The following is a 23022-nucleotide window of genomic DNA, read 5'->3' as shown; positions in this document are numbered from 1 at the left end:
GTATTAAAAGTATAAATAATTTCAAATTCCTTGTGTTAAGCAAAGCGGACAGCACCATTTTCTTGTTTTTAAAATGTATGTGTCGCAAGGGTCACATTATTTACAAAAGATGCATTTGTGTTTAGTGAGTCTCTTGATAAGTGCATGAATTTGACAATTATCCTGTCCTACGCATTCAAAATGTTACTAGTACTTTTGGTTGTCAGGGAAAATGTGTGGAGTAAAAAGTAAAACATTATTTTAGGAATGTAGTAAAGTACCAGTCAAAAATATAAATAGTGAACTACAGATACTCCACAACACTACTTTAGTACTTTAAAGTATTTTTTATTTAAGCACTTGACACCACTGGTTTTTACGTGGTATGGTTGTAGTGATCATGTGACAAACAAAAGATGTAGTAGACATGCTCCCTGACTTTCAGAGAATGTGAGATGCCCTACTGATGACCCCTCGGAGAGGAAATGTGTGTGTGCCAGAGAGCATAGAACAGCTGGTGACATTGAGATGCTGCCCCACTACATAAACCTCTCGTTTTGTGGCGCCCACCCCGTTTTACACACTGCTTGCCTGCGTGTGTCTACTGGACGGTTGCCAAGGTGACAGCCCTCATATCGGAGTGACCCTGAGCGCCAAGTTGATGTGGCGACTGCCCAGTGGCAGTTCTGCCTACTCCTCTTTTCTCTTTCTCTCCCTTTCGCTTCTTTTTTCACAAAAAAAAAAATTCTTCCTGTCTGACCCTTGCCACACTCACACAAGTAGTGGAAATATTTGCAAAGCGCCCTTATCGACGCAAGGAGAATGCCGCCACGTCTCAAGCCGACCTGTCTCCACCGCTTAGAGCGCCCATTCGTCATGGCAACACTGCGACCTGCCACTATGGAATGCCAGGGCTCTCCTGGCTCTGTTGACACACTGCTAGAGAACCAGCCTGCTATGTCATCTCATCCTCTTCAGTCTATATGGTATTGTCCTCTGTCCCTCTCTATTAGGTCCAGCTGTCCCTTTGCTGCTCTGACCTGGGCCATGTTCATTAAGCACAAAGTGGAAGAAAATGTAGGTAATTAGCGAGGTACTACCTGAATGTGCCCAATAAGACACACTTGTTTTCTGTCATTTTGTCAGTGTGCCCAAATGAACACGACCCAAGGGTTTTCCTGAGCCGGTGTACAGGGATTGTAGAGATGGAGTTACTAATACAGGTTCACTGGGTGTAAAAGAATGATATAGGGATATCTACAGGTGCAGAAGGAGATTAAACATGACAGGGTCACTCACTACATATGTTTAGAGGGCTTTAAAGTAATAATGGTGTTCTGTCTGTGTTACTGTACCGTATACTCTGACCGGTCATGGTGTGTTCAACACAGTGAGCAGGTGTCGGAGAGGACATGCAGGAACTGTCTTCCCTGTGTGAGATATCTACCTCTATTCCCAATGCATCTCACACACACACTCACACCTCTTGTTGGCCTAAGATGTATGTGTGGGTATTGATTTAGTGACAACATCTGGTTTACACCAGTAAGTCCGGGCTCTGAGAGAGTTTCTGAGAGCCTGTCATTGCTGATGAATTGCAGGCTTTGGTTTGGGTGGAGTGGGGTCGGAGGTGTGGGGGCAGGGTGAGAGAGAGGGAGGTTTTAGCAGAGACAGGGAAAAAAGCCTTGGCAAAGGATGAAAACAGTGGGGTTTTCTTGGGAGCGTAAATGTAAATCAACCTGGCGCATTATGACTGTGAGAGTGAGAATCCAAGAAAATAGAGTGAGAATCCAAGAAAATAGAAACAGAGTGGATGCGGGAATGTCCATAAACTCTCATGGCTGACATGGTGCAGTCCCCCTAAAACAGGTGCAGGGATGACAAGAGAGCTGTAGTGTACCACTCCCTAACAAAGACCCAGGGGAGAACCATTCTAAACATCCCCCATTTAAGAGCTGGATAAAGTGTTTTAAAAATAATGGGCATAACAAATTACTTGTAGTGGTGATGTTGTTTTTATTGAAGTTATTCAAACCTTACGGGAAGCAGTATTCTTGCCAACTTCTGTCGTGTTATTGAGGATTGCGAAAAGAGCATGCATACCCGGAACCCACAAATCAAATCAGCCTTTATCACGTATTTATCCCGTTCATATAATTTCTCAGGAAGCTCCATTTTATGTTATTGTAATGTTCTTGTAAGTTTTCATCTGCGAGACGTTTCTTTAGAACCATCCCAGCTCGAATATGAAATATTTATTGTCTACTTTATCCATTGCAAAATGAGGTACCAAAATAAGTGTATGTTTTTACAACGGATTTGTGGATATGGTTATTGAGCTAGTGGACGCCAAATGAAACATCTGGCGTTAGGACCCCGTGGTTGCGCGCAGGGACATTGCCCGCTGCATTGTCCGGATGGGCACACTAAACACTCATTACAATAAATCGTCTCGTAACCTGAAGTTGAAGGAGTCCCCCGGCCTGAAAGTGACGACCACAACATCCATTTGAAGAAGAAGGAGCACGTGGTTAAGTAAGTCTTATAAATATCCCTCTACAACCGGCCGCATGCTGTTGTGCCACTGGCAACATCAGCTCTGCGGACCGATTTTCAGAGCAAGAAGAGATGGAGGAACGCGTCAACGGTCTACCATTGTATTAAAAGGAAATACCGATTATCTTTATACTTCAACCTACTTGCCATACTTTTGATACACTTTTTCCCCGCATTTTCTCAATTTACATTGACCCAACACATGCGTTATAACAACTTCAATAGGTTATATCTCGTCGAGACGACACCTTGCGAGTACCAGGACGGGTTGATTTTTGCACTGTTGTATGTTCTTCTGTCAAGAACCGCGATGCAACTGCTCAGCGAAGCCCACCTTGATCTTGAGATAGAGAAATCAAAGACGGATTTCTGCTGAGCGCGGTACTGGCCACAGTTGGAAAGCTCGCAGCGCTCTGATGCGGTAGAGGTGTGCGCTAACCCACAGGCTACACGTCTGTTCTGCACAACTGGAGATAGCGAGCTAGCTGGTTGTAGTTTGTTTTTGCTTCAAGGTTTTTATATTAAACCTTGATTGGCATTTAATGGCCACAATTCGGTCTTTTTCGTTTGGACAATTGTAACTTTACGCGCGTTTAGTATGCGTTTATTGTGAAGTGATTGGTAATATCATACATTGCCTACTGCTGCTGTCTGCTCCCCGCTGCCCGTATAACGGATTTTACAGATTAGTTCACTTCCATGGTTGAATGGATTTCCAGGTACAATTTGAAATACTGTGCTGAAACTGGGATCACAAAACTACTACGTTTCCCAATATTTAGGCCACAAGTACTTAAGTGTGCAAGCCTATATATCCAATATTTAGGCTTTTTTTTCATGTTTATATTGCCTTTCCGTTATATTTAAATATACTTTCCAAGGCCGCTGTTATCTTTTTTTGGTCAAGATTTCAAGACGCTGCTGTAGTCTACTTTTAGAGTTCACAATGAACTACTGCGTTTTAAGTCTTCTCCTGACCATGGATTTAGCCACTGTGGCCGTCAGTTTGTCTACATGCAGTACGCTGGACATGGATCAGTTTATGAAAAAGCGCATAGAAGCCATCCGTGGACAGATACTGAGCAAGTTGAAGCTCACGAGCCCCCCGGAGACATATCCCAAGCCCGAGGAGGTGTCGCGGGATATCATCGCCATCTATAACAGCACGAGAGACCTGTTGCAGGAGAAAGCCAACGATCGGGCGGCGACGTGTGAGCGCCAACGAAGCGAGGAGGAGTACTACGCAAAAGAGGTTCACAAAATCGACATGCAACCCCCCTACCCCTCTGAGAGTAAGTGTGTGTGTTTGTGTGTGTGTGTGCGCGCCTGAATACGTGCCAGAGCGCACGCGCACCCGTGTAACGGTTTAATGCATAATTGAAAAGCTCCAATAACCAGTAATTACCCACTGGGCACAGAAGTCAGTTCAACGTACATTTGGTTGAGTTGACAGCTAGAGTGAAATCAACAAAACATGTCACCATGTCATTGGATTTAGGTTAAAAGTTGCAAATCCAATCAGTTTTCCCCTGTTCCTTTTTGGGTTGAAATGACATGGAAACAACGTTGATTCAGCAGGTTGTTGCTCAGTGTAGTATTATCTGCAAAGTTTTCAAAGATCCCCATTCCCTTTATGTACTTCATGTGTGTTTGTGATTATTTTGGGGGAAACTATACAAACTATTCCTGGCACTGTTGCAGCCAGGCAAGCAAAACAACGACAATGCGAACCCTGCAGGTCGGCCTGTGCTGCTAGAGCTGTCATCGAAAAAAGTAGCCTGACATGAACCTCTCGTGGGATAGGGGGATCGATTTCCTCCTAGGCTGACTCCCGGCGCCGCCTTGACAATGTGTTATTGCATAGTTATGAGGTAGTAGAAGCAGACTACAATGAAACACTGATTCAATATTTACCCCCTCCCCCCATCTCACTCTAAAGAAAGAGTTCGTATTGTGTATGTTGGTACATTTGTAACATAACACGCAAGTTTTCCCTAATGTTATGTTAATTCAGCGTGTCCTTGCCTGAGTCTCTCCAGCGTGGAGCTGCTTTGTAGATAGGGACAGGGTGAGCTCCAAGGACTCATTGACCTCATAGAGAGGCATATGAGTATTTATCACATTGAAAGAGTGGATTATATCAGTGATAACCTCTTATTCTCAGTGGGCCGCCTCTGAATTCCCATTTTACCTGACTGCTATAAACCCTATCAAAATTGATAATACACTCCCACGGCAAGTTCTTCATTGTTTACATGTCAAAAGCATGAAGAGCAGGGCAATATAAAATATTGTCAGAACAGGTTTGAGATATCAAGTTTTATTCCTTTCATCTCAGGAGGCAGGGGGTGATATTGAGAAAGTGGTGTGTGTGTGTTTTATGTGTAGACCTACACTCCCAAATTGGATTAATAGGGGTCTGAGACGGCTAACCCTGGGCTCCCAGAGTCACTACAATTACCTAATTTAAAGTTGTTTTTTCCCCCTCACTGCTTTCAAGTAATAAACCACTGTGTTTCTAGCTACATTTTTACACACACATTCATGTTTTCAAATTCATGGTTGCCTAAACATAATCATATTAAACACTGCTATTGTGCCATTTATTCTGTAATCATTTTTTTCTCCTCCAGATCAAATGTGAGTACACGGCACAGAGAAAAAATTAATTAGGAGATATTTTATATGCCCCAAGGTATATTTTGCATTAAATATTATCCTTGGCCCTGCCCGTTGTATAAATACACCTAAATATGTATAGATCAGGCGATGTGCCAAGCGCAGTCAGGAAGACATTTACAGGGTATAAATCATCCTGAGTCAACATTCAGAGAAAAAGGCTGAATTATTTTATTTATTTATCCTTTTTAATCTTCTTCTGACGCTGCTCTACTCTTTAGCTCCTGGGAGGAAAGATGACAAAGAGAGAGACAGGAGAGAGGGAGAGGGAGTCAAACCACCAGTTGTTAGTCCCAAAATGCACAGCCAAAGACGATACGGATGGCTATTTTTTTAACAGTCGACTGTGTGTGTGTGTGTGTGTGTGTGTGTGTGTGTGTGTGTGTGTGTGTGTGTGTGTGTGTGTGTGTGTGTGTGTGTGTGTGTGTGTGTGTGTGTGTGTGTGTGTGTGTGTGTGTGTGTGTGTGTGTGTGTGTGTGTGATCCAGTGTCAAAGTGTGAATGTCTTTGCCAGCTAATAATGCACACACATACACACAAGGGTATCAATCTTATCTGGTAGGGTGCCAGGAAGTCCTCAGAGGCAGCACTGTGGGGCACCATGGCACTGGAACTCACACTAAAATGTGCACGGGGGAGAGGATGGGCTGTGGAGTGGATTGGACAAGGGGGGGATGGCTGGGGTTGAGGGGCTGTGTAGTGGGGGCAGAGACAGAAGCCTGGCAGGCCCACAGTACACTATTTAAACCAGCAAGCAGGCATTATACATATAATACCGAATGCTGCCCTGGGCTCTGCTCTGCCACTTGCTGCATGGAAAATTCCAGCAGGAGACGCACTGTTTCTAGGCTGTGGAGTGGTTGGTAGAAAGATAACCTATCCTTCCCCATCCCAATCTCTTCCTCTCTCTTTCTCATCTCCCCACTCATTTTTGCCCCTCATTGATACTCATTGGCCCCCATTTAAACTCTTCGCAATGTTTGCCTTCTCTCACGCCCCCTTTCCCAATCTCATATGTACAGGTATGCAGGCGTGTGTGTGTGCGTGCTGCATGCATTGCGTGTAGGTGTGCTGCATCTTTTTCAACATTGTCACCTAGGCTATGTCATGCGACAGTCTCTCATGATGCTGCATTATGGACTGTACAGTGGCAAGAAAAAGTATGTGAACCCTTTGGAAATACCTGAATTTCTGCATAAGTTGGTCATAGAATGTGATCTTCATCTAGGTCACAACAATAGAGAAACACAGTGCTTAAACTAATAACACACAAACAATTATATGTTTTCATGTCTTTATTGAACACACTGTGCAAACATTCACAGTGCAGGGTGGGAAAAGTATGTGAACCCTTGGATTTAATAACTGGTTGACCATCAAACGTTTTCTGTAGTTGCGGATCAGACCTGCACAACGGTCAGGAGGAATTTTGGACCATTTGGACCGTTTCAGTTTAGCAATATTCTTGGGATGTCTGGTGTGAACTGCTCTCTTGAGGTCATGCCACAGCATCTCAATCGGGTTGACGTCAGGACTCTGACTGGGCCACTCCAGAAGGCGTATTTTCTTCTGTTGAAGCCATTATATTGTTGATTTGCTTCTGTGTTTTGGGTCGTTGTCCTGTTGCATCACCCGACTTCTGTTGAGCTTCAATTGGTGGACAGATAGCCTAAGATTCTCCTGCAAAATGTCTTGATAAATTTGGGAATTCATTTTTCTGTCGATGATAGCAAGCTGTCCACCCCCAGAGGTAGCAAAGCAGCCCCTTCCAAACAACTCAACTGTAGTTTAATCTGTCCACAGAATATTTTGCCAGTAGCTCTGTGGAACATCCAGATGCACTTTTGCAAACTTCAGACATGCAGCAATGTTTTTTTTTGGACAGCAGTGGCTTCTTCCGTGGTGCCCTCCCATCAACACCATTCTTGTTTAGTGTTTTACATATCATAGACTCATCAAAAGATATGTTAGCATGTTCCAGAGATTTCTGTAATTCTTTAGCTGACACTAGGATTCTTCTTAACCTCATTGAGCATTCTGCGCTGTGCTCTTGCAGTCATCTTTGCAGGACGGTCACTTCTAGGGAGAGTAGCAACAGTGCTGAACGTTCTCCATTTATAGACAGTTTGTCTTACCATGGACTGATGAACATCAAGGCTTTTAGAGATACTTTGGTAACCCTTTCCAGCTTTATGCAAGTCAACAATTCTTAATCTTAGGTCTTCTGAGATCCCTTTTGTTCGAGGCATGGCTCACATCAGGCAATGCTTCTTGTGAATAGCAAACTCAAATTTTGTGAGTGTTTTTTATAGGGCAAGCCAGCTCTAACCAACATCTCCAATTACGTCTCATTGATTGGACTCCAGGTTAGCTGACTCCTGACTCTAATTAGCTTTTGGAGAAGTCATTAGCCTAGGGGTTCACATACTTTTCCAACCTACACTGTAACTGTTTAAATGATGTATTGAATATAGACAACAAACATACAATAATTTGTGTTGGTAATTTAAGCACACTAGGTTTGTCTATTGTTGTGACTTACATGAAGATCAGATCAAATTTGATTGCCAATTTATGTAGAAATCCAGGTAATTCCAAAGGGTTCAGATACTTTTTCTTGCCACTGTAAAAGCTGATACAACATTGGCCTGTTAGCATGCCCTCATTGCCCTATACAGAAATGCTTGTTTAGCATTTGCCCTGCCTAGTCTCTAAGTTATTGTATGTCTCCAGTGTGCTTATAGCTCTCCTGTGGACTAGAGCTCTCACAGTGACCCTAGTGTGTTTGTGTGTGTGTGTGTGTGTGTGTGTCTGTTGGGGATAGTTTTGCCATTCCCTTTTACCGGGGTGTATATATGTTTAAACTATATGTGTTGCTTGCTTTTATAAAATGGGATTTAGATGATGTCATGCACACAGCATCGTTCAAAGGCAGGGGTGAAACGAATGACCTTATTAATTTATCCGCACATTAATTCTGACATGTTCTTCATGTGCAAACCTTTATTGACTATGATAAATGGTTGGAAAGGAGAAAGCATTATAGCCTAGACTTAGAAGGGTGGCATCGTGAGAGTAGCATCACCTATGGTGTCTTGTCCTTGTGATAAGACAGGAATGCTGGTTGGTTCATATTTAGCAGTGGTGGAAAAAGTACCAATTGTCATATTTGAATAAAAGTAAAGATACCTTATTAGAAAAGTGAAAGTCACCCAGTAAAATACTACTTGAGTAAAAGGGGTTGAGAAGACACATTTCAGTTGAATGCATTCAGTTGTACAACTGACTAGGTGTCCCCTTTCCCTTTCCCTAAAAGTATTTGGTTTAAATATACTTAAGTATCAAAAGTAAATGTAATTGCAAAAATATACTTAAGTATCAAAGTAAAAGTAAAACCATAAATCATTTAAAATCCCTTATTTTAAGTAAACCAGATGGCACCATTTTTTTTTTTACATTTACGGATAGCCAGGGGCACACTCCAACACTCAGGCATAATTTACAAACAAAGTATTTGTGCTTAGTGAGTCCACCAGATCAGAGGCGGTAGGGATGATAAATGCGTGCATTGGACCATTTTCCAGTCTTGATAAGCATTCAAAATGTAAACAGGTACTTTTGGGGTTCAGGGAAAATGTATGGAGTAAAAAAGTACATTCTTTTCTTTAGGAATGTAGTAAAGTAAAAGTAGTCAAAAATATAAATTAGTTAAGTCAAGTACAGATACCCCAAAAAAACTTTAAAGTATTTTTTACTTAAGCACTTTACACTTTACAATCCAAACTTTACAATGCAAACTGTTACAGCTGTACTTGAATATAGAACATTCTGCTCATTATATACTGAACAAAAATATAAACGCAACAATTTCAAAGATGTTACTGAGTTACAGATCATATGAGGAAATCAGTTAATTGAAATAAATAAATTTGGCCCTAATCTATGGATTTCACATGACTTGGGCAAGGGCGCAGCCACGGGTAGGCCTGGGAGGGCATAGGCCCACCCACTTGGAAGCCAGGCCCAGCCTTTCAGAATGAGTTTTCCCCACAAAAGGGCTTTATTACAGACATAAATATTCTTCAGCACCCCTCAGACGATCCCTCAGGTGAAGAAGCCGGATGTAGAGGTCCTGGGCTGGCGTGGTTACAATTGGTCTGCGGTTGTGAGGCCGGTTGGACGTACTGCCAAATTCTCTAAAATGACATTGGGGGTGGCTTATGGTAGAGAAATCAACATTAAATTATCTGGAAACAGCTCTGGTGTGCATTCCTGCAGTGATGATGCCAATTGCACACTCCCTCAAAAATGTGACAAAACGGCACATTTTAGAGTGGCCTTTTATTGTCCCCAGCACAAGGTGCACCTGTGTAATGATCATGCCGGTTTAATCAGCTTCTTGATATGCCACACCTGTCAGGTGCAGGGATAATCTTGGCAAAAGATAAATGGTCACTAACAGGGATGTAAACAAATTTCTGCCCAAAATTTGAGAGAAACACGTTTTCCGTGCGTATGGAACATTTCTATAATATTTTATTTAATCTCATGAAACATGGGACCAACACTTTACATGTTGCGTTTATATTTTTGTACAATATAGAAGTGCAATCCTCGTTCAGAGCAGCCTACTCCTCCCATCATTTTAGTCATATCACTGGAAGTGTTTTGTATTAAACTATATGTGGCATTTGATTTACATTAACGTTAACTTTGGAAATGTACATTGTAGAAAACACGATTACATTGTATATAGTGTAGTAAATTGTACTACACTATCTAAACCACACTCAATGCAGTAGACATTGATATGTTGTACTCACAGCAAATCACTAGACATATTTGCAATTTAATGAGTCGTTGTCGGGCAAACATTTCAAAGTGTTTTAAGAGAGGTCAGCTAACACAGTGAGTGCTGTACCAGCGTAAATAGAGACCACATGTTGATTCTGCCTTTTCTTCAGTCATGTGGATTCAAAGGAGCACTAATTACCTAGCCTTTCAACAACACGCCAGTACATTACACTTCGAACAGGTTCTGAACATCAAACTTTACATGGTTCAAATAAAAGGCATTAGTTTGAATCACTTTAGATTTGGAGTGCACCGGTGTTATTTTCTCAGAAAGCCTCATTGATATACGCTGTAGTTTAGTATAGTTAAGTAACAATTTTTTGGGGTGCAGTAACACAACTCTACTAAGGTAAATTAATTGAAAATTTACCTGATAGAACAATGTCCATGTTGCTAATCTGTGACAAACTATGATGCTGATTAATAAGTCTAGAACCAACAGGACCCTGAACAGCTTCTACACTCAAGCCATAAGACTGCTAAATTAGTAAATTAGTTAACCAATAGCTACCCAGACTATCTACATTGACCCTTTTTCACTAGCTCTTTTGATTCATCACATACGCTGCTGCTACTGTTTTATTATCTATCCTGTTGTCTTTATCCCTACCTACTGTATGTGTACGGTGCATTCGGAAAGTATTCAGACCCCTTCCCTTTTTCCACATTTTGTTACGTTACAGCCTTATTCTAAAATGGATTAAATACTTTTTTCTTCTCATCTATCTACAAACAATTTCCCATAATGATGAAGCGAAAACAGGAAGACATTTTATTTTTGCAAATGTATTAAAAAATTTAAAAAACAGAAATACCTTGTTCACAGAAGTATTCAGACCCTTTGCTGTGAGACTCAAAATTGAGTTCAAGTGTGTCCTTGAGATGTTTCTACAACTTGATTGGAGTCCACCTGTGCTAAATTCAATTGATTGGACATGATTTGGAAAGGCACACACCTGTCTATATAAGGTCCATTAGCTTAAAGTGCATGTCAGAGCAAAAACCAAGCCATGAGGTCGAAGGAATTGTTCGTAGAGCTCCGAGACAGGACCATGTCGAGGCACAGATCTGGGGAAGGGTACCAAAACATTTCTACAGCATTGAAGGTCCCCAAGAACATAGTGACCTCCATCATTCTTAAATGGAAACATTTTGGAACCACCAAGACTCCCCTAAAGCTGGCCACCCGGCCAAACTGAGCAATCGGGCGAGAAGTACCTTGGTCAGGGAGGTGACTCTAGAGTTCCTCTGCTCTGTGGAGATGAGAGAATCTTCCAGAAGTACAGCCATCTCTGCAGCACTCCACCAATCAGGCCTTTATGGTAGAGTGGCCAGGCGGAAGCCACTCCTCAGGAAAAAGCACATGACAGCCTGCTTGGAGTTTGCCAAAAGGCACCTAAAGGACTTTCAGACAATGAGAAACAAGATTCTCTAGTCTGATGAAACCAAGATTGAACTCTATGGCCTGAATGCAAAGCATCACATCTGGAGGAAACCTTGCATCATCCCTACAGTGAAGCATGGTGGTGGGAGCATCATGCTGTGGGGATGTTTTTCAGCGGCAGGGACTGCTAGACTAGTCAGGATCGAGAGTAAGCTGAATGGAGCAAAGTACAGAGAGATCCTTGATGAAAACCTGCTCCAGAGCACTCAGGACATCAGACTGGTGCGAAGGTTTACCTTCCAACAGGACAACGACCCTAAGCACACAACCAAGATAACGCAGGAGTGGCTCCGGGACAAGTCTCTGAATGTCCTTGAGTGCCACAGCCAGAGCCTGGACTTGAACCCGATCGAACATCTCTGGAGAGACTTGAAAATAGCTGTGCAGTAATGCTCCCCATCCAACATGACAGCTTGAGAGGATCTACAGAGAGGAATGGGAGGATCTCCCCAAATACAGGTGTGCCAAGCTTGTAGCATCATACTCAAGAAGACTCAAGGCTGTAATCGCTGCCAAAGGTGCTTCAACAATGTACTGAGTAAAGGGTTTGAATACTTCTGTAAATGTGATATTTCAGTTTGAACTGTTTTTGCTCTGTCATTATGGGATATTGTGTGTAGATTGATGAGTGGGGAAAAACAATTAGATCCATTTTAGAATAAGGCTGTAACATAATCAAATGTGGGAAGTAAGTAAGCATTTCACTTAGTCTATACCTGTTGTCCACAAAGCATGTGACAAATACAATTTGATTTGATTTGATATTTTGCTTTTGTCCAGTTTTTTGTTCTTCATAATATAACTCTCCTAAGGTGAGCTAGCTAGCCTAGCGCTGTGTAGAGACATTCTTCTGGTGAGAGTTTGCAGAGGGGCCAGATAATAAGAACAGCCCAGTGTGTGTGTGCCAAGTGTTTGAGTTACATAATGACATCTAATCAGCTTTTTAAACTTTCTGTGGGAAGCATGTCAGACTTACATAGGTCTTAAAGACAAATGCACATTTATGAATAGCACTGCTTTTATTAAGATGTAATGGTGTGTATTGTGGGCATGCATGTGTGTGTGTCCATGTTTGTTTACATGTGTGATTATGTGCATTCAAGCATGTACAGTACCAGTCAAAAGTTTGGACACACCTACTCATTCAAGGGTTTTTCTTTATTTTGACTGTTTTCTTCATTTGTAGAATAATAGTGAAGACATCAAAACTACGAATGAACACTTGAAATCATGTAGTAACCGAAAAAATTGTTAAACACATCAAAATATATTTTATTTTCGAGGTTCTTCAAAGTAGCCTTTGCCTTGATGACAGCTTTGTACACTCTTGGCATTCTCTCAACCAGATTCATGAGATAGTCACATGGAATGCATTTCAATTAACAGGTGTGCCTCCTTAGTGTGTTTGACCCAATGAGTTGTGTTGTGACAAGGTAGGGGTGGTATACAGATGTGGATCAAGTCAATATTATGGCAAGAAAAGCTCAAATAAGCAAAGAGAAACAACAGTCAATCATTACTTTATGACATGAAGGTCAGTCAATCCAGAAAATTAGAAGACATTTTAAAGTTTCTTCAAGAGCAGTCGCAAAAACCATCTAGCTCTATGATGAAACTGGCTCTCATGAGGACTTCCACAGGAAAGAAAGACCCAAAGTTAACTATGCTGCAGAGGATAAGTTCATTAGAGTTAACTGCACCTCAGATTGCAGCCCAAATAAATGCTTTACAGAGTTCAAGTAACAGACGCATCTCAACATCAACAGTTCAGAGGAGACTGTGTGAATCAGGCCTTTATGGTTGAATTGCTGCAAAGAAACCACAACTAAAGGATACCAATAAGAAGAAGAGACTTGCTTGGGTCAAGAAACATGAGCAATGGGACAATAGACCGTTGGAAATCTGTCCTTTGGTCTGATGAGTCCAAATGTGAGATTTTTGAATCCAACCGCCGTGTCTTTGTGAGACGCAGAGTAGGTGAACAGATGATCTCCGCATGTGTAGTTCCCACCATGAAGCATGGAGGAAGAGGTGTGATGGTGTGGAGGTGTTTTGCTACTGACACTGTCAGTGATTTATTTAGAATTCAAGGCACACTTAACCAGCATGGCAACTCCTATAGTCAACGTGTTGCCCCTGTATCCCTGTTTTCAGGTATATGGCTTTCTTTGTACTGGGGGCTTTATTGTTGCTGTGTCATGGAGCTGAGTTCTATCATAATGAAACTGTGTTTGCTATGTAATCATAATGCCATGTAGCCTTGGTGTTGTGTAGTTCTTTGAGGTCTGCAATAGGTCTTTGTCAGTGTTCAGTTTCTCTGCTGTTGTGCACCCTGTTGATGTCTCATTGGTGCTCTTGGAGAGGGAGAAGGAGAGAGAGAGAGAGAGAGAGCCAGGAGGTATCAGCAGCAGCAGCACTGTGGGGTTGTTGTTGAGAATGGGGCTTGATCCTCCGCTAAAACTTACGCAAGACCTGGACGCTGCTGCCATTTGAATTGGAGGACAACCGTGGCCAAGCAGCATTGCGTAACCGAGGGAAAGAGAGAAAAAGAAACGGGGGAAAGAGAGAGAAAGAGTAACCACGGTTCCTCCAACGACGTTTGGTGTTGTTTACAACAATGGGACAGGTTCCCGTGTAAGATGCTACTCTAACATGACAGTGATAGAAGGGAGTGAGAGCTAGTGCTGTTGTTAGTGGAGGGCAGTTTAGTGAATGTGTACTGCAGAGAGGCACGTTTTATGGGACTGTTGAATGTGTGATTGCGGTTTGTAATGTTATGCAATCGTCGAGCAGAGGATAGTGAATTGCAGTGTGTGTCATAGTGTTCCGAAGGTTTATGTATTCAGCGATTAATGAGGTGAGGTATTCTCCCACTGAGTTTGGACCAGGCCACTGCTACCCAGCATGCATGCACACCCTCTTTCTCTCTCACTCTCTCTTGCTCGCTCTCGCTTTCTCTCTCTCATACACACATTTAAACACAAACATACACACGCCGCCATGGGGTCTCTCTCTTTCTCCTTCCCTCTTACACTATCTCACCTCATCTTCCTCCCTCGCTGCTCTGTTATGCTGCTTGCTTGTTTTCTGGTTGCCATACAGCAACAGTGGAGAGGGACCATGTGTCTGTCTCTTGGCTGAAGCCCAAAAGCCCCTCTCATCTGAGTCTCTGTCTCTCTCTCTCTCTCTCTCACACTCTCACACTGTGTGTTTCTGTGTATGTGTGTATATACGTTTCTGTGTGTGTGTGTTGGTCTGTTGCTGGGAAAGAGGCCTGTGGAGACTGACAGACCTTCGTGGAAGGGGCTTCAAAGCACCGGGTATTTTTAGTTCCCAGGGATTATGTGCAGAGTTGTTTTCAATTTGCTATTGGCAGGTGAGTGGCTGGGCGGAGGCGTCTGCAGGGAACGAGACAGGCGGGAGCTCTCTTCCGTCTCACATTCCCTCTCGCTCTTTCTGTCGTCTATTCCCCGCCTTTACTCTCACTCTTCCCCCCTTTTACTCTCGCTCTTCCCCCACTCTTTCCTCTGTGATCTCCTGTCTGTCTGTCCCTATTTCCTTCTCGACTTCTCTCTTTATCGCTGTCTCGTTGTTCTCCTATTCCGCCTGACGAGGTTGACTTTCTCAGCCAGTCGCCTTTTCCTCTCCTCTCCTCTCCTCTCCTTTCCTCGTCCTCTTCGTTACCATTTCTTGACTAATGTTTCTCTCCTTTCCTATTGCGCATGCTTTTTTTTTAATCCTCAGATGGTCGTCTTGATTCCACACAGGATCTGTCTCTCCCTCTCTCCCGCTCACCTTTGCGTTCCTCCCTTCTATCTTTTCTCTCCTCTCCACGTCTCCTCATCTCAAATCACATTTTATTTGTCACATGCTTCGTAAACAACAGGGGTAGACTAACAGTGAAATGCTTACTTATGGGCCCTTCCCAACAATGCAGAGAAAAATATAGAAGAAATAATAAGGGATAAATACACAATGTGTAACAACAACTTGGCTATATACACAGGGTACCAGTTCCGAGTTGATCTGCAGGGGTACGAGGTAATTGCGGAAGACACAGTGCATTCTGAAAGTATTTACACCATTTCCCTTTTTCCACATTTTGTTATTTTACAGCCTTATTCTAAAATGGATTAAATAAAACATTTTCCTCATCAATCTATACACCATAGCCCATAATGACAATGAAAAAAATGTTTTTGAGATAATTTTTTTAACCAAGCCATGAGGTCGAAGGAATTGTCCGTAGAGCTCCGAGACAGGATTGTGGTTGAGGCACAGATCTGGGGAAGGGTACCAAAACATTTCTGCAGCATTGAAGGTCCCCAAGAACAAAGTGGCCTCCATCATTCTTAAATTGAAGAAGTTTGGAACCACCAAGACTCTTCCTAGAGCTGGCCGCCCAGCCAAACTGAGCAATCGGGGGAGAAGGGCCTTGGTCAGGGAGGTGACAAAGAACCCGATGGTCACTCTGACATAACTCCAGAGTTCCTCTGTGGAGTTGGGAGAAACAGAAGTCACTCCTCAGTAAAAGGCACAGCCCGCTTGGAGTTTGCCAAAAGGCACCTAAAGGCCTCGCAGACCATGAGAAACCAGACACTCTGGTCTGATAAAACCAAGATTGAATTCTTTGGCCTGAATGCCAAGCGTAATGTCTGGAGGAAACCTGGAACCATCCCTACGGTGAAGCATGGTGGTGGCAGCATCATGCTGTGGGAATTTTTCAGCAGCAGGGACTGGGAGACTAGTCAGGATCGGGGGAAAGATGGATGGAGCACAGAGAGGTCGTTGATGAAAATCTGCTCCAGATTGGTAGAAAACATTTACAGAAGCCTAAGGCATTGGGTGGTTTAGCTCTACCAAATCTTCAGGGCTGCAAATTTCAGAGCCCTTTTGTACTGGCTGCAGACTGAGCCTACTGGCCCTAGACCACTCTGGGTTCAGATGGAGTCTGAATCGTGTAAACCTGCTGCACTTTCTTCTGTGTTGTGCTCGTCTCTCCCAGTGTCCCCAGGCAAAAGGTGTGTCAACCCAATTGTAAAGCAGTCTCTTAAAATTTGGTATCAGTTCCGTTTAGCCTTTAGCCTCTGAAGCTTTTCTCTATCAGGCCCAATCAATCAGAACATTTTATTTCCTTCATCTTTAAATGATGGGGCTTTTGGCATCTGGCACTCACTAGGCCTCTCCTCGCCCGCCCAATTATTCTTTGTTGATACATTTGCCTCTTTTGCTCAGCTACAGGAAAAGTTCAACCTCCCCAATCCCACTTTTTCTGCTATCTCCAGACTCAGAACTTTATTAGAGCTAACACACCTGAATTTCCCCATAGCCCTGCGAATACAGCTACAGAGAGCATCTTGGAGCTGAACAAGCTTCCTAGGGGCGCAATATCAGATGTATATGCAATGATTAATGACTTACAGAACCCCCGTTTGGTGCCTTTAAAGACTCGATGGGAAAAGGATTTTAGGGGAGGAACTTGGGGAAGACACCTGGGAATCTGTGCTGCACGGGGTGCATTCGTCCTCTTTTAGCACTAGACACAGCCTCATTCAATTCAATGTGGTTCACCGTATCCACTGGTCTGGGGCCAAACTAGGAAGAATATTCCCTGATTTTGATCCTAACTGTGTCCGATGTAAAACGGAACCAGCCACACTGTATCATATGTTTTGGGGCTGTCACAAACTGTCAGGTTTCTGGGAATTAATATTTAAATGTTTCTCTGATATATATGACACTGTTATAGATCCGTCTCCCCTTACAGCCCTTTTTGAAGTACTGCCCATAGGTACCCCCCTGTCAAGAATCCAGTTGGACACTGTTGCTTATACAACTCTTTTAGCTAGACGGCTAATACTACAGAACTGGAAGATGGCAGTTCCCCCATCTTATAAATATTGGGTGAGAGATGTGTTGTGCTCTCTGAAACTAGAAAAAATTATATTCAATACACGTGGGAACCCCAAACTGTTTTATGAGGCTTGGGCTCCAATCCGGTCTTACTTTAAACAGTCCATCCTCTGATGGCATTCATATTAAAACAAAAATAAGACTGTGAGGGGGGGGGGGCATTAAGGTTGATGATGTGCTTATTGATTGTGACCTGCAGATGCCTTGTTCATCTTGCCCGGTCAGAGACTAAAATGTGAGCTTGTTTTTCCCTGTTTTTATTTTTATTTTTGTTCACGCGTATAATTTTTTTAAATGATTATTACTTTTATTTAAAAAAAATTTAAGCATTGTCAACTTTGTTTTTGTTCCAGTGGATGGTCGGTCTGTGGCCATGACTGTCTGTGAGTGACTGCATTTCTCCACCCTTATCCCTTGCCTGCTTACAGGAACAATGGTGAGGTGTCGGCTCTGTCCCTGTACTATAGATTGCCCTTTAACCTTTGTAGCCTTCTGCCCGGTGTGTTTAACTTGTCTAAAGTACGGTATCTTTAAAGCTATTCTTTTTTATTTGTATTTGTTCTAGTTGAGTATATTATTTATATTGTTTTGTGTTGTCTTGTGTGTAAAACTGAATAAACAGAAATTAAATAAATATGCTCCAAAGCGCTTAGGACCTCAGACTGGGGTGAAGGTTCACCTTCCAACTGGACAACGACAGGAGTGGCTTCGGGACAAGTCTCTGAATGTCCTTGAGTGGCCCAGTCAGAGCCCAGACTTGAACCCGATCTAACATTTCTGTTCAGCGACGCTCCCCATCCAACCTGACAAAGCTTGAGAGGATCTGCAGAGAAGAATGGGAGAAACTCCCCAATTACAGGAGTGCCACGCTTGTAGCGACATACCCAAGAAGATTCGAGGCTGCAATTTCTGTCAAAGATTCTTCAACAAAGTACTGAGTAAAGGTTCTGAATACTTATGTAAATGTGATATTTCAGTTTTTTCTTTGCAATACATTTGGGGCATTGTGTGTAGATTGATGAGGGGAAAAAACATATTAATCCATTTTAGAATAAGGCTGTGACGTAACAAAATGTGGAAAAAGTCAAGTGGTTTGAATACTTTCTGAATGCACTTTATGTACATATAGGTAGTGACTAGGCAACAGGATAGATAATAAACAGTAACTGCAGCAGTGTATGTGATGAGTCAAAATAGTTAGTGCGAAGAGAGTCAAATGCAGATACAGGGCTCTATGCTGACTTTTCTTTTACAAGGAACACGTGTGTGCCTAAGTGGGAAAATGTAGACTGGCACAAAGATATGTTGGAGCACAATGATAAATATTTAAGGTAATAAAGCTAGATTCCTTCATTTTTCTAGGCGCACTGGTGCTCCTAAAATAAAAATTCTAGGTTGCACAGGAAAATGTTTAGGCACATATGTGAGTAAAATGGTCACACTGTAAAGTCCTGAGATTGTCCGGGTAGCTCTTTAGTTAACTATTAAGTTGTCTTATGGCTTACTCCTGGTAGAAGCTGTTCAGGGTCCTGTTGGTTCCAGACTCGGTGCATCGGTACCACTTGCCGGTCCAGAGTGTGTGAGAGAGAACAGACTGTCCGTGCATAGAGGAAACCTGGGGAATCTGAGAGCATATCTTATAGAAGTGAGAAATGCTCCAAAGTAGGTCAAATAATTTCCCCTTTGGTCTATCCCGGGATATCTCAGCCCTGCAAACCAATATTTGGTCTCAATTTCCATTTTCAAATGGTAAAAATGACTCTGAGGTAGCAAACAGTTGCATCCGGTAATTTTACAAAAGTCATAAATCAGACTTTTGGGGAATTTGAACAAACATTTTGATATTTTCCTCGTAATTCAGGGCTTGTAGGACCATTCCAACAATGAAGAAAATGAATGTCTCCTCATAAAATATATACCACTTAATGTCATATTTTATTAAAGCCACATGTTATGCCATAAAGGTCTCCAGGCAACTCAAATGTTTTAATATTACACAAAACACCCTGTAATATCCCCCAGTGTGTGTGTGTGACTGTGTTTGCATGCGCCATGCCAATTTATCTGCTAAAACACTTGCAGGTGTTGTTATGAAATCCTAATAGCCTGTGCTAATATCACAGGATTTTATTGAAACCGCAGTTTTTAGCCTGGTACCAGATCTGATTGTGCTGTATAGCTAACTTCTGGTTGTTGTCATGCTAAATGTTTGGCATGACAATGATCATAGGAATTGGCAAGACAGCACACACATATCTGGGACCAGGCAAGTTTTCTCCGGAGCAGAACCTTGTGAGTTAGGTATTTTAACTTTTGTAGGCACTCTTCGGCTGTTTTTCACTGATTTGCACTGTTTATTTTCAGGGAGTATGGGCAAGGAAAAATCTTTCATTCAAAGAGCTTGTTGAATGAGATTTTAATATAGTGTGTAGATCCTAACTAAAAAACTGTGCAGACATATTTATTGGCTAACCATTAGCAAAAGGAGTCTAGTACTGCTGGAACAGTGGGCTCAACCGAAACCAGCACAGACCAACTCCAAATGAAACAGTTTGGCCTTAAATTGTTTTTTTCTTTCTCGAAGGTCAAATGTTTTCCCACTGCAGGTGTTTCACTGAGCTGTGCCAAGCACCGTGAAGTCCCTTTCATGTAAAACAAAATCTCCTTAATGTCGCTCTGTAAAGTAGAAGCCAGACACAGCTTGAAACATCGCTCTTTGTCAAACAGTCTGCAATTAAGGCCAGTTTTAGTGTCATTTCAGTATAAACTGAGAGAGTTTGGGCAGCTGGAGGCTAGTCTAACTTCTTCTCTCTCTCTCTCTCACACACACACACACACACACACGGTGTACTGTATAAAACCTGCATGTCTGGAGTGCATTAAAGGACAAAGATGATGCTGGCTGCAGTTCTGGAACCGCTCCGGGGACAGGAAGCAAGTGGGTGGAGCCAGGGCGCAGGAAGTGTGTGTAGGGTCAGTGGAGGTCAGTGACAGTGTGAGGAGTGAAGGACACTGGGAGGGGTTGCATTGGTTGGCACAGGTCCCTGTGACTCTGCTGTTTCGATAACTGCACGGCAGACATTGAGCAGTTCACAGGCCTCCCGGCTCTGGAGCCGTGGGAAAGATGCATATTTAATGTAATTCCCCCAAGATTAACGCTCCTGGAGGCTCTTCAAAGGAGGAAGGGGGGCACCATCATACTCAGTGAATTTCATAGAAATTTAAATAGTGTGGCTGAATAACAAGTTATCCTTATTAGATAAAACTATACTAAATATAATCACGTCACCAAATAACTGATAAAACTCACTGTTTTGCAATGAATGTCTACAGAAGCCTCAACAGCACCTTCTAGGGTAGCACCATGGTGTAGCTGGAAGCAACGTCAGCACAAGAACTGTTCGTTGGGAGAGTCATGTAATGGGTTTCCATGGCTGAGCAGCCACACACAAGCCTAAGATCACCATGCGCAATGCCATGCTTCAGCTGGAGTGGTGTAAAGCTCACTGCCATTGGACTCTGGAGCAGTGGAAACGCGAGTGATGAATCATGTTTCACCATCTGGCAGTCCGACGGACAAATATAGGTTTGGCGGATGCCAGGAGAACGCTACCTGCCCGAATGCATAGTGCCAACTGTAAAGTTTGGCGGAGGAAGAATAATAGTCTGGGGCTGTTTTTCATGGTTCGGCTAGGCCCCTTAGTTCCAGTGAAGGGAAATCTTAATGCTACAGCATACAATGATGTTCTAGTTGATTCTGTGCTTCCAACTTTGTGGCAGCAGTTTGGGGAAGGCCTTTTCCTGTTTCAGCATGACAATGCCCCTGTACACAAAGCGAGGTCCACACAGAAATGGTTAGTCAAGATTGTTGTGGAAGAACTTGACTGGCCTGCACAAAGCCCTGACATCAACCCCATTGAACACCTTTGGGATGAATTGGAAGGCCTACTGCATGCTAGGCCTAATCGCCCAACATCAGTACCCGACGTCACTAATGCTCTTGTGGCTGAATGGAATCAAGTCCCCACAGCAATGCTCCAACATCTAGTGGAAAGCCTTCCCAGAAGAGGCTGTTATAGCAGCAAAGGGGGGACCAACTCCATATTAATGCCCATAATTTTGGAATTAGATGTTTGGTGAGCAAGTATATACAGTGCCTTCGGAAAGTATTCAGACCCCTTGACCTTTATTCGGTTTTTAATGGGTTTTAGACTTTTTTTTATTAAGTTACGGCCTTATTCGAAAATGTATTGAATTGTTTTTTTCCCTCAATCTGCACACAATATCACATAATGGCAAAGCAAAAACAGGTTTTTAGATAAAAAAAAAAAAAAAACGGAAATATCACATTTACATAAGTATTCAGACCCTTTGCTCAGTACACAGCTATTTTCAGGTCTCTCCAGAGATGTTCTATCGGATTCAAGTCCAGGCTGGGCCACTCAAGGACATTCAGAGACTTGTCCCGAAGCCACTCCTGCTTTGTTTTGTCTGTGTGCTTAGGGTCGTTGTCCTGTTGGAAGGTGAACCTTCGCCCCAGTCTGAGGTCCTGAGCGCTCTGGAGCAAACTTTCATAAAGGATCTCTCTACTTTGCTCCGTTCATATTTGCCCCGATCGGACTAGTCTCGCAGTCGTTGACGCTGAAAAACACCATCACAACATGATGGTGCCACCATCATGCTTCACTGTAGGGATGGTGCCAAGTTTCCTCGAGACGTGACGCTTGGAATTCAGGACCAAATTCAGAATCTTGGTTTCATCAGACCAGAGAATCTTGTTTCTCATGGTCTGAGAGTCTTTAGGTGTATTTTTGGCAAACTCCAAGTGTGCTGTCATGTGCCTTTTACTGAGAAGTGGCTTCCGTCTGGCCACTCTAACATAAAGGCCTGATTGGTGGAGTGCTGCAGGGATGGTTGTCCTTCTGGAAGGTTCTCCCATCTCCACAGAGGAACTCTAGAGCTCTGTCACCATCAGGTTCTTGGTCATCTACCTGACCAAGGCCCTTCTCCCCCGATTGCTCAGTTTGGCCAGGCGGCCAGCTCTAGGAAGAGTCTCAGTGGTTCCAAACTTCTTACATTTGACAATGATTGAGGCCACTGTGTTCTTGGGGACCTTTAATGCTGCAGACATTTGTTTGTACCCTTCCCCAGATTTGTGCCTCGACACAATCCAGTCTTGGAGCTCTACAATTCCTTCGACCCCATGGCTTGGTTTTTGCTCTGACATGCACTGTCAACTGTGGGACCTTATATAGACAGGTGTGTGCCTTTTCAAATCATGTCCAATCATTTGATTTTACCACAAGTGGAATCAAGTTGTAGAAACATCTCAAGGATGATCAATGGAAACAGGATGCACCAATTTCATTGTAGGAAATGTACAAACATTTCTAAAAACCTGTTTTTGCTTTGTCATAATGGGGTATTGTGTGTAGATTGCTCAGTATTTTTTATTTATTTAATCAATTTTAGAATAAGGAAAAACATGACAAAATGTGAAAAAAGTCGAGGGGTCTGAATACTTTCCGAAGGCACTATATATAGGTTGGAATCAATACATGTTATAACAGGGCACATTAAATTGTCTAAGTCTTGGAT

General features: G+C 42.8%; 1 protein-coding gene across 1 annotated transcript in view; it reads left to right on the top strand.

Moving 5' to 3' along the window:
- The first annotated feature begins 2520 nt into the window (after window positions 1-2520).
- Window positions 2521-23022, top strand: part of LOC115106696 (transforming growth factor beta-2 proprotein-like) — a 33888-nt gene continuing 13386 nt past the window's right edge. The window contains exon 1 of the mRNA XM_029629684.2: window positions 2521-3827. Within this exon, the coding sequence (XP_029485544.1) occupies window positions 3482-3827 (346 nt within the window). The 5' untranslated portion in view covers window positions 2521-3481. The remainder of the gene's footprint in view (window positions 3828-23022) is intronic.

This window comes from Oncorhynchus nerka, linkage group LG3 (assembly GCF_034236695.1).
Source record: "Oncorhynchus nerka isolate Pitt River linkage group LG3, Oner_Uvic_2.0, whole genome shotgun sequence".
NCBI lineage: Eukaryota > Metazoa > Chordata > Actinopteri > Salmoniformes > Salmonidae > Oncorhynchus > Oncorhynchus nerka.
This window is presented reverse-complemented; position numbering and strand designations above follow the sequence as displayed.